Here is a 12668-nt window from a genome sequence, read left to right on the forward strand (position 1 = left end):
CAAGTAGAAAGGATTAACCAGATCTTGGGTGATTATTTGCGACATTTTGTTTCCTCCCGCCAGGATGACTGGGCAGATCTCCTCCCATGGGCCGAATTCTCGTATAACTTCAGGGTCTCTGAGTCTTCCTCCAAATCCCCATTTTTCGTGGTGTACGGCCGTCACCCTCTTCCCCCCCTCCCTACTCCCTTGCCCTCTGGTCTGCCCGCTGTGGATGAAATTTCTCGTGACCTTTCCATCATATGGAGAGAGACCCAAAATTCTCTCTTACAGGCTTCATCACGCATGAAGAAGTTCGCGGATAAGAAAAGAAGAGCTCCCCCCGTTTTTTCCCCTGGAGACAAGGTATGGCTCTCCGCTAAATATGTCCGCTTCCGTGTCCCTAGCTACAAGTTGGGACCACGCTATCTTGGTCCTTTCAAAATTTTGTGTCAAATTAATCCTGTCTCTTATAAACTTCTTCTTCCTCCCTCTCTTCGTATCCCTAATGCCTTTCACGTCTCTCTTCTCAAACCACTCATCCTCAACCGTTTTTCTCCCAAATCTGTTCCTCCCACTCCTGTTTCCGGCTCCTCGGACATCTTCTCGGTCAAAGAAATTTTAGCTGCCAAAAAGGTCAGAGGGAAAAAAATTTTTTTTTAGTGGACTGGGAGGGTTGTGGTCCTGAAGAGAGATCCTGGGAACCTGAGGACAACATCCTAGACAAAAGTCTGCTCCTCAGGTTCTCAGGCTCTAAGAAGAGGGGGAGACCCAAGGGGGGGGGTACTGTTACGCCGAGCGCTCCGGGTCCCCGCTCCTCCCCGGAGCGCTCGCTTCACTCTCCCCGCGGCAGCGCTCCGGTCACGTCCTCTGACCCGGGGCGCTGCGATTCCGCTGCCAGCCGGGATGCGATTCGCGATGCGGGTAGCGCCCGCTCGCGATGCGCACCCCGGCTCCCCTACCTGACTCGCTCTCCGTCTGTTCTGTCCCGGCGCGCGCGGCCCCGCTCCCTAGGGCGCGCGCGCGGCGGGTCTCTGCGATTTAAAGGGCCACTGCGCCGCTGATTGGCGCAGTGGTTCCAATTAGTGTGTTCACCTGTGCACTTCCCTATATCACCTCACTTCCCCTGCACTCCCTTGCCGGATCTTGTTGCCTTAGTGCCAGTGAAAGCGTTCCTTGTGTGTTCCTTGCCTGTGTTTCCAGACCTTCTGCCGTTGCCCCTGACTACGATCCTTGCTGCCTGCCCCGACCTTCTGCTACGTCCGACCTTGCTTTTGCCTACCCCCTTGTACCGCGCCTATCTTCAGCAGCCAGAGAGGTGAGCCGTTGCTAGTGGATACGACCTGGTCACTACCGCCGCAGCAAGACCATCCCGCTTTGCGGCGGGCTCTGGTGAAAACCAGTAGTGGCTTAGAACCGGTCCACTAGCACGGTCCACACCAATCCCTCTCTGGCACAGAGGATCCACTACCTGCCAGCCGGCATCGTGACAGTGCTATTTGTGAGAAAAAAGAAGTACATCATATTTAAATTCTGTGGTTTTACTTATAGGAAAAAAAATCTGGCCCTTAGAAGGTCATTTTGTTTGTGGGCATTCATTTATGTACAGCTCTTTTAAAAGAGGTTTCCCATTAAGATAAATAGGTCTATAATGCATTATACATTAAACATAATTCAAATGTACAAGCATTTCTGACAATGTTTTGTTTTTGAGAGATATATAATAATCCCTCGTGCCTTAGCCATATTGCCCTTGGTTATAGCAATCTTCATGGTCGCTGGTCACGTACGCACTCAGTAGGCACAATCGCTCACGTGACCAGCGACCATGAATATTCAAATCCAGCCGGCGGGCCTACCTCCAGCACGCCATTCAGGCCAGAAAGAAGCAGACTGCAGGTATGTATATTAGAGAGCCCGCATCGGTCTCCTGTTCACTCGCACTATAACCCGATGTATTTTGTTTAGAGTGGGTGAATGGGCGACTGTTTTCCTTTAAAGGGGTTAGCCAAGATTAGCAAAACAGAGCTGATTTCTTCCACAAACAGCACCACCCTTGTTCTCAAGTTGGGTGTGGTACTGCAGCTCAGTTCCATTGAAGTGAATGGAGTGAAGTTGTAACACCACAAACAGCCTGAGTACTGGTGTGGTGCTGTTTTTAGAAGAAATTTTTTAAGTTTGGATATCTGTTTTAAGGCATCCATTGAGGCGACGCGCATGATCAGTTCAACTACATATTGCTTGTTAGACTCTACTGTGTATGTAAGCAACAGGGGTAGTGGGGAAGTGTGTGCTCTGTTGCTTGGCAACAGTGGGGTCACCGTTTAGAGAGGAAACCAGGAAGTGATTAGATCCATGGAGGAAGGTCATATTTTCTACAATACAGAACATATGTCCTCCTTTACATATATGTACAGTAAAGGAAGAAAGTATTTGATCAATTTGATTTAGTCAATTTGCCCAATGACAAAGAAATGATCAGTCTACAATTTTAATGGTCAGTTTATTTAAACAATGAGAGACAGACTAACAACAAAACAAAATCCAGAAAAAATGCATTTCAAATAAGTTATGAATTGATTTGCATTTAACTCAGTGAAATAAGTATTTGATACGCTGTCCACAGATGCAAATCAGATTACATATTCTCCACATGGCCAAGACTAAAGAGCTGGCCAAGGATGTTAGGGACAAGATTGTAGACATACACAAGGATGGAATGGGACTACAAGACCATCGATAAGCAGCTTGGTGAAAAATCTACAATAGTTAGTGCAATTATTTGCAAATAAAATAAAGACAAAATAACAGTCACTGTCCCTCAGTCAAGATCTCTTCTCGTGGAGATTCAATGATCATTAGAACACTGAGGAATCTGTTTAGAACAAGTAAGCACATGTACAGGCCTGTCTGAAGTTTGCTAATGAACATATGAATGATTCAGAGGTTCAATGGAGAACTTTAGAAGGGCCTGTACATGTGCTTTCTTGAACAGGGGTACCTTGCGGGTGTAATGACCGTTTTTGTGTTTGTATGTCCTGGGGTCTGTTCCAACATTGGTTTTTTATGTCTGAGCAGTTCTTGTTCTAATTCTTGCTAACCTTGGAAGAGTTAAGGTTCTCATCCCATTGCAGCTCGGGTGTGGCTTTAAAACCCTAGCTCTACTGCACTCTGGTTGCTGGTGATTTGTGTAATTCTGACCATGTCTGCTTAATCATGCACCTTGTATTTATATTGTGATATTTCTGAGTTTTTAACCATGGTTAATAGTTTTGTTTGTTGTAAATTTTAGTCTGTAGTGCATTTGTCGGTTTTTAGGATTATTGTATGTCCATTCTGCTTTAGCCTTGTTTCTTAGTCCGTGTTCACACTGTGAGAATCCGGCTGTCAGGAGGGGTGGAGCGTGATGTCACGAGGGAGCATGGCGACCCCCAAAGCCCGCACCAGTGTCCGGAACTAAATTTTACGAATGCTGGGGAGTGGAGTAACCCTTTTTCCCCTTCTAAGAAACTGATTTTTTTTTTAATTATTTCCTGATACATAAAACCATGAAATTTAAAAAGTGTGTACTTTCTGCTGCTACCAATACTGCAGTTTCAGTTTTTTTGATATTAGGTGGTAGAGCCCACCTAATTTTCCTATTAAGCCCCATAAATTCTAGATACACTACTGCTGCTGGACTGCTTTGTTAATACTGTATATAGCCATTTGTAAGAAAATATAGTGTCATAGTATAGTATTGTAGCACTGGGGGACACTGCATTGTTAGGAGGACTGCTAGTTAAGACGATGAACACACTAACACCACTGTACTATGTATGGCTATGTATTTTGCAGATCAGTGCTTATGGAGTGTATTACGACTTCTTACTCTGCATATAAATATGATCTGTTCCACTTTAGAAATGCATTTCTTTATACTTAAAGCGGTACTCAGCCCCTAGACATCTTATCCCCTATCCAAAGGATAGGGGATAAGATGTCAGATCGCCATGGTCCCGTTGCTGTGGAGCCCCAGGATCCCCGCTGTGGCACCCTGCTATCATTACTGATCGCTCTGTGCGTAATGACGGGCCATACAGGGGCGGAGCAGCGTGATGTCATGGCTCCGCCCCTCGTGACATCACGGCCCGTCCCCTTAAGGCAAGTCTATGGCAGGGGGCGTGACGACCGCCACGCCCCCTCCCATAGACTTGTATTGACGGGGGCGGGCCGTGACGTCACGAGGGGCGGAGCCGTGACGTAATGATGCTCCGGCCCCTGTATTGCCCGTCATTACGCACAGACCGAACTCGCTCTGCGCAGTAATTATAGCGGGGTGCCGCAGCTGCGATCCCTGGGGTCCCCAGCAGCGGGACCCCGGCGATCTGACATCTAATCCCCTATCCTTTGGATAGGGGATAAGATGTCTAGGGGCGGAGTACCCCTTTAAGCCATGACACATGGAAATGAGCTAAATAGAATTTTTCCTTCAAGTGTTGTGTACACAAATAAATGTTTGTACATGATATAACAGTGCACATGTTTACCTCTGTGTTGACAGCATCACTTTGATCAATGCCAGCATACTAAAAAAAGACAAGATAGAAAGAATGTGTTGGTTTCCAGCTAATAGAAATGTCAATTTAAAAAGCACTGGCAAGTATTTTGACCATATCATCATTTTAATGCATATTGAACAAGACACATAAGTTTAAATAATTTGAAGTCAAGATCAGGCAAATAAATATCTAAAGACAGATTTTTCAAAGGATTTTTGAACTGATGAAATAAGAGAGATTCTTGAAGGTCCAGATGGAAGGGCACATGGCTGGATCAGTAATAGGCACAGGCCTCCACTTAGACTTGTACGCCAGCAAAGTGGAGGTGGGGTACTGTTATGGGCTAGTATTATCAAAGTTGGACCTTTTCAGGTGGAAGATGTACTCAAAATCAACTCCCAAACCTACTGCCAGTTTTTAGAAGACAATTTCTTCAAACAGTGTCACAGGAAAAGATCTACATCTACATAAAGTGCATTGAAGTACTCCATTTTATAGCTAGCCAGTAATGGCCTTAAAGGGTAGCTCCCACCATCCTATTTTTTATTTTTTTTTGCTAGCCCGTTACCCCCCCCCCCCCCCACTACGGCACTAGCCCGTTCCCTCCTCCCCCCCCCGCCCCGCATACCCCGTTCCCTCATTACACTTGCAGTTACTGCAGAGTCCGGCAGTGGGTGTGCAGGGACAGTGGCGGCAACGAGGCGGCGGTGATGTGTGGGAGGAGCCTGTCTGAGCCTGCAGGGAGCGAGTGCAGCCTAACTGAAAGAGGACTGATTGCCACTCCAAAATCAGTCCTTTTTCAGTGGCCTTTTTTTAAATTAAACCTTTTTAATGAAAAAAAATAAATAAAAGTATATTAGAGATATGTTGTAGTACATAAGTACTACAACATATCAAAAAATAAAGTTGGTGACAGTGCCCATTTAAAGATGAAGATATAATGACATAAACTCTTCCTTATCTGACCTAAACCCTCTTAAGAACATGTGGGCCCTTCTTAAACTGGAGTACACCAATCTGAACTGTGTCTGCGAGGCTGTGGTTGCTGCTGCCAAAAAATTTACAAACTCCATGAATGGAAGGCTTATGACTGGGTGACTATATTGGCCCCAAATGTTGTTTTGTTTTGTATTTAAATGTCTGAAATGTTAATTTGTACATTTGGAGTTGTTTATTATTCTCACTTCAACTGATGAAAATAATTGAGATGGGAAAATTTTAGTTTTTCCGTTTGCATAATAATTCTGCACACTTAGGGGGAGATTTATCACAAGCTGTGTAGAGGAAGAGTGGTGCAGTTTCCCATAGCAACCAATCAGATCGCTTCTTTTATTTTTGAAAAGGCCTCTGAAAAATGAAAGAAGCAATCTGATTGGTTGCTATGGGCAACTGCACCACTCTTCCTCCGCAGCTTTTGATAAATCTCCCTCTTAGACTAGGTTTCCACACAGGTTTTTTTCTGGCGGTTTTTGGAAAGCTGCCACTGCAGTTTCCGAGACAAAGCCAGAAGTGGATCCAGTAAGAAGTAGAAGTCATTCCTTTATATTTCCCATTTCTTTTTAAGGGTCTATTCACACTTACAGGATTTTGCGCAGATGTGATACACAGGATTTCAAGCTGTGTTCAGTCATTCAGTTTACATTGAAATCTGCAGGAGAGAATAGAATAGCTGTGGTTTAGAAACTGCAGTGGCAGTTTTCCAAAAAACGCCAGAAAAAAATCCTGTGTGGAAACCTAGCCCAATAGTCCAATAATTGTGCACACATGCATATTCTTTACTTTTACTTTCTTAAATATTCAAATATAAGGTTTAAGCACCGTAGTTGCTCAATAATAAAATCAATCCTTAAGAATACATCCTAATGTGCTCACATTGTATTAGACTTATCATTTACTGTTCAGGGTGCTGAACATTGCGGTTAGATACATAACATATGTATAAAAATAACAAGTACAATAAATGTGACTTTATTAAGTGACAGGATGGTACAAAAGGAGAGGGGCCCTGCCCGCAATCGCTTGCAATCTACTAGGGTAAGGACCCTTTAAGACGACGCTTGTTTACTGGGCCTTTACACAGCAAGATTAATTGTGATCAGCGATCACTGGATTGTTCATGTGGCACATTAAATTCATCATTGTTGGTCGCACATCCGCTGTTTACACGTAAAAATGTGCAATAACAAGCACTTTCTTGCTCGTCAGCTGATTGCTGGCTCTTCTTCACAAGCCAATTTTTTAGCTTCTACAAATGCTTATGTGGTCACCCGGTACAGGAGTTGTACCCCTGCACCCTAGCTGCCCTATAAGGCAGCCTCCCTGCAGTGTCCCCTGGGCCCCTGGCACCTGTTCCCCTTGTATAGTTATCTTTATGCTGTGTATTGTATATAAAAGTGTTATGTCTTTAACCCCTTGGGGACAGATAGTTTTCCCGTTTTTGCACTTTCATTTTTTCCTCCTTACCTTTTAAAAATCATAACTCTTTCAATGTTGCACCTAAAAATCCATATGATGGCTTATGTTTTTGCGCCACCAATTCTACTTTGCAATGACATCAGTCATTTTACCCAAAAATCTACGGCGAAATGGGAAAAAAATCATTGTGCGACAAAAATGCCATTTTGTAAATTTGGGGGCTTCCGTTTCTACGCAGAAATTTTTTTGGGTAAAAATGACATCTTATCTATATTCTGTAGGTCCATATGATTAAAATAATACCATACTTATATATATATATATATATATGATTTGTACTTCTGGAAAGAATCATAACTACATGCAGGAAAATGTATACGTTTAAAATTTTCATCTTCTCTTTTAACTTTTTTATTTTTATGCGTACGGGGTGGTATGAGTGCTCATTTTTTGCGCCGTGTTCTGAACTTTCATTTTTTATTTTTGCAGTGTTGTAGCTCCCATAGGGGGCTATAAAGCTGCACACACTGATCTTTTACATTGATCAATGGTTTCTCTTAGGAAATGATCTCAGGCACTGAGCAGTCATTTGGCGATCGGACAGCGAGGAAGAAGGTAGGGGCCCTCCTGCTGTCCTGTTAGCTGTTCTGGATGCTGCAATTTCCCCGCGGCGATTCCGAACAGTTCTTACTTTCCCTTTAGACACGGCGTTCAACTTTGAACGCCGCGTCTAAAGGGTTAAATAGCACTGGCACCGCGATCAGTGCCGCGTGCTATTACCCACGGGTCCCGGCCGCTGTTAGAGGCCGGACTCGACTCACTATGATTCGCTATAGAAAGGGAGTGGGCGGAGGGCGTATAGGTATGCCCTCTGTCCCCAACAGGTTAAGAACCGTTGACATGTGATTAACCAGCATCATGTGAGTGTAACCCAATGAGGTATCAGTGACCATGTGACCTTAGGGGGACCTATGGACCCCTCCTAGTCTCTTCATATAATCCCTGGGAGGAGCTAGCTCGCTCTCTTGATTTCCAGTTAAGTCTTTGCTGAGGTCCAGTGTAGTCAAGTCCTAAGAGTGTTTCTGGAGTCCAGAGGAGGCCTCAAGTCAAACACGCAGCCACAAGTCTACAAGTCCACAACCCCCAGATCCCAGTCAGAGCCTGGTAAACAACTAACAGGGTATAGTCAGTCTCAGTCAAGTCAGTCAAAGTCCAGAGTATAGGCAGGTCGGCAATGTGAAGGTCGGTGACAAGGGATCAAATAAAGTCCAATGGAGGTAAAGAAATCCCATCACTCAATGGATGCTGAAGAAATTTTTGCTGTTTATTTAAAGCATAAATTGCATAAACATATATAACGCAGCATGCGTTCTGGCTATACAGAAGCCTTTTTTAACTGCATAACCTTACAACGGGAAAAGGACACTATTTATATGCGCCCGACCGTCACAATCAGCGTCATCACTGAACCTCCCATAAGTGAGTATCATAACACATCAATAACACACGTGACATTTTTGTGAATGGAGTTCAAACCACAATAGTAGTGTATGGAGACGGTATTCTCTAAGTCGGCCGTTGCAGCTGGGGAAAAAAATATAGGAGAAAAACTATGGGTGAGTAGTGACTCCAACAGACTGTTATATTAGTATAGCAGTTTCGACAACTCATAATCGCGGTTGAGACCCCGGGGTTCTAAAGTGTCTAGCTTGTGGATCCAAAAAGCCTATTTTCTTGCAAGAAGCCTTTTGATCTCACCGCTCCGTCTAGGAAGAATAACTTCATCGATCACCTGAAATTTCAACTGAGCAATCATGTGGCCTTTTTCCTTAAAATGATGGGGAATGGGAAAAAGTAGGTTATTGCAACGAATGCTAGATTTGTGTCTATTAATGCGGTCCCCTACATGCTGGGTTGTTTCCCCAACATACAGGAGACCGCATGGGCACTTTATTACATAGATAACATTTTTGGAATGGCATGTAAAAAACTTCTTGATGGAGAATATATTTCCTGAATGGGGATGTGTAATAGAATTGCCTTTCATTACGTTGCTACATTGAGCACATGTTAAGCAAGGGTAGGTGCCTGTTTTTTGTGTACTTAAAAAAGTCTGACGGCTTTTCTTTTTGCTGCCCACATCAGGCCTGATCAATTTATCTTTTATATACGGTGCCCTTTTATTGCAAATCAGGGGTGTCCTACAAAATTCCTCAATACCCGGGTAAGATTTTTCTAAAACTTGCCAGTGGTCCTTGACAATTATGTCCACCTTATATGCTAAGGGATGGAAATTCCTCACAAAAGGGATCGCTTTTTCTTTGGGTCTAGGTGGTCTCTTCATATCCATTCTGGGTACTAGTACCCTTTCTGGATATCCCCGTTCTTAAAATTTCTCATCCAGTTACTTTAGCCTCTGTTATTTTAGTACAGGATCTTTCACAATTCTTGATATTCGTTGTCTTTGTCACATCGAGATTGCTCATTTCCCCTCTGGAGGATGGGCACTAGAAAAAAAGGAGCAAACAGTTTTTGTCCCTCAGTTTTCTGTACAAATCTGTACACAAACCCCCTTTCCCATCTTTCTGGATCAACGTATCCAGGAAATTAACACTGGTTTAGTCACGTTAGGGTAAATTTAAGTTAAACTCTTATGCCATTCAAATACTCAAAGAATTCTGTCAGGATCCGACGTGGCTCCTCCCATATGCATACAATATCGTCTATATACCTCTTCCACTTAGTTGCCTCAATGGCATAAGAGTTGAACTTAAATTTACCCTAACATGTGAAAAAAACAGTGTTGGTTTCCTGGATACGTTGATCCAGAAAGATGGGAAAGGGGGTTTGTGTACAGATTTGTACAGAAAACCAACGGACAAAAACAGTTTGCTCCTTTTTTCTAGTGCCCATCCTCCAGCGGTGAAACAAGCAATCCCGTTGTCACAAAGACAACGAATATCAAGAATTGTGAAAGATCCTGTACTAAAACAACAGAGGCTAAAGGAACTAGATGAGAAATTTAAAGAACATGGATATCCAGAAAGGGTACTAGTACCCAGAACGGATATGAAGAGACCACCTAGACCCAACCCAAAGAAAAAGCGATCCCTTTTGTCAGGAATTTCCATCCCTTAGCATATAAGGTGGACAAAATTGTCAAGGACCACTGGCAAATTTTAGAAAAATCTTACCCGGGTATTGAGGAATTTTGTAGGACACCCCTGATTTGCAATAAAAGGGCACTGAATCTAAAAGATAAATTGATCAGGGCTGATGTGGGCAGCAAAAAGAAAAGCCGTCAGACTTTTTTAAGTACACAAAAAACAGGCACCTACCCTTGCTTAACATGTGCTCAATGTAGCAACGTAATGAAAGGCAATTCTATTACACATCCCTATTCAGGAAATATATTTTCCATCGATAAGTTTTTTACATGCCATTCCAAAAATGTTATCTATGTAATAAAGTGCCCATGCGGTCTCCTATACGTTGGGGAAACAACCCAGCATGTAGGGGACCGCATTAATAGACACAAATCTAGCATTCGTTGCAATAACCTACTTTTTCCCATTCCCCATCATTTTAAGGAAAAAGGCCACATGATTGCTCAGTTGAAATTTCAGGTGATCGATGAAGTTATTCTTCCTAGACGGAGCGGTGAGATCAAAAGGCTTCTTGCAAGAAAATAGGCTTTTTGGATCCACAAGCTAGACACGTTAGAACCCCGGGGTCTCAACCGCGATTATGAGTTGTCGAAACTGCTATACTTATATTACAGTCTTTTGGAGTCACTACTCACCCATAGTTTTTCTCCTCTGTTTTTTTCCCAGCTGCAACGGCTGACTTGGAGAATACCGTCTCCATACACTACTGTTGTGGTTTGAACTCCATTCACAAAAATGTCACGTGTGTTATTGATGTGTTATGATACTCACTTATGGGAGGTTCGGTGATGACGCTGATTGTGCCGGTCGGGCGCATGTAAATAGTGTCCTTTTCCCATTGTAAGGTTATGCAGTTGAAAAAGGCTTCTTTATAGCCGGAACGCATGCTGCGTTATATATGTTTATGCAATTTATGCTTTAAATAAACAGCAAAAATGTCTTCAGCATCCATTGAGTGTCAGGATTTCTTTACCTCCAAGTCAGTAAAAGTCAACCTGTCTTCAGTCAGTGTGGCCTGCATCAAAATTGTCCCAGTCCACTGCAAGTCCCAGCAAGCCCTAAGGTCTATGAAGTCACTGGTCACCACCGTGGGCCTGGCTAAGCTGTATAGACTATTCCACCTGTCTAACTCAGTAAAGCTACCATTGTTCTGTAACTTGGCATCGGATTCATTATTGCTCACATGGCTAGCCCAGGATCCAGCAGTATACCTTCGGGTGGTATTGAGGATAAGCCATGCCCTGGCATCACAAACACAAGGGGTTAATGCCATCTGCCCCTAGGGCAATTCCATCTGCCCTCTCACACCCTCTACCACACTTATTTTCCTGATTATAAATGATATCCCATATAAATAGGCATTAACCCCTTGCCACAAAATGCCGGGTTTATACGGCGCTGTGACACGGGAGGGTTATGAAGCGAGCTCAGGAGCTGAGCTCACATCATACCCGCATGGTCCTGGCTGCTATCAGCAGCCAGGACCCGTGGCGAATGGTGGACATCGCCGTTCCGGCAGATGTCCGGCATTAACTCTTTAGATGCGGCGATCAAAGTTGATCGCCAAGTCTAAAGTGAAAGCTTCCCTCAGTTGGGCTGATTGGGACCATCGCGGTAAAATCGCGATGTCCCAATCAGCTAGGATGCAGCAACAGGGTGCCTTACCTTCCTCCTGTGCATCCCATCGGTGATTGATTGCTCCAAGCCTGAAATCCAGGCTTGAGCAATCAACCGCCGATAACACTGATCAATGCATTGCAATGCAAAGGCATTGTTCAGTGTATTGAATCAATGTACTGCATGTTATAGTCCCCTATGGGAGCTATTACATTGCAAAAAAAAAGTGAAAAAAAAAGTTAAGAAAGTTGATTTAACCCCTTCCCTAATAAAAGTTTGAATCACCCCCCTTTTCCCATAAAAAAAACAACTGTGTAAATAAAAATAAACATATGTGGTATCGCTGCGTGCGTAAATGTCCGAACTATAAAAATACATTGTTAATTAAACCGTACGGTCAATGGCGTACACGCAGAAAGATTCCCAAATAGTGTCTTTTTGGTCACTTTTTATACCATAGAAAAATGAATAAAAAGCGATCAAAAAGTCTGATAAAAAAAAATGATACCAATAAAAACTTCAGATCACGGCACAAAAAATTAGCCCTCATACTACCCCGTACGTGGAAAAATAAAAAAGTTTTATAGGGGTCAGAAGAGGACAATTTGAAACATAAATTTTCCTGCATGTAGTTATGATTTTTTTCAGAAGTAATACAAAATCAAACCTATATAAGTAAGGTATCATTTTAACCGTATGGACCTACAGAATAATGATAAGGTGTAATATTTACCGAGAAATGTACTGCGTAGAAACGGATGCCCCCAAAAGTTTTTCTTCTATTTTGTCGCACAATGATTTTTTTTTCCGTTTCACCATAGATTTTTGGGTAAAATGACTGATGTCATTACAAAGTAGAATTGGTGTCGCAAAACATAAGCCATCATGTGGATTTTTATGTGCAAAATTGAAAGGGTTATGATTTTTAAAATGTAAGGAGGAAAAAACG

At 43.1% G+C, this 12668-nt stretch overlaps 1 protein-coding gene across 3 annotated transcripts in view; it reads right to left on the reverse strand.

Moving 5' to 3' along the window:
- The window catches only part of MISP (mitotic spindle positioning), a 56857-nt gene that overhangs the window by 23465 nt on the left and 20724 nt on the right, over positions 1–12668 (reverse strand). For 2 of the 3 annotated variants that reach the window (XM_056518002.1, XM_056518004.1), the window contains exon 4: positions 4509–4547. In XM_056518002.1, coding sequence (XP_056373977.1) covers positions 4509–4547 — 39 coding nt within the window. Of the gene's footprint in view, positions 1–2186; positions 2855–4508; positions 4548–12668 lie in introns of those variants that run through there. The other variant, XM_056518003.1, reaches the window with a different exon arrangement.

This window comes from Hyla sarda, chromosome 1, assembly GCF_029499605.1.
Source record: "Hyla sarda isolate aHylSar1 chromosome 1, aHylSar1.hap1, whole genome shotgun sequence".
Classification (NCBI taxonomy): domain Eukaryota; kingdom Metazoa; phylum Chordata; class Amphibia; order Anura; family Hylidae; genus Hyla; species Hyla sarda.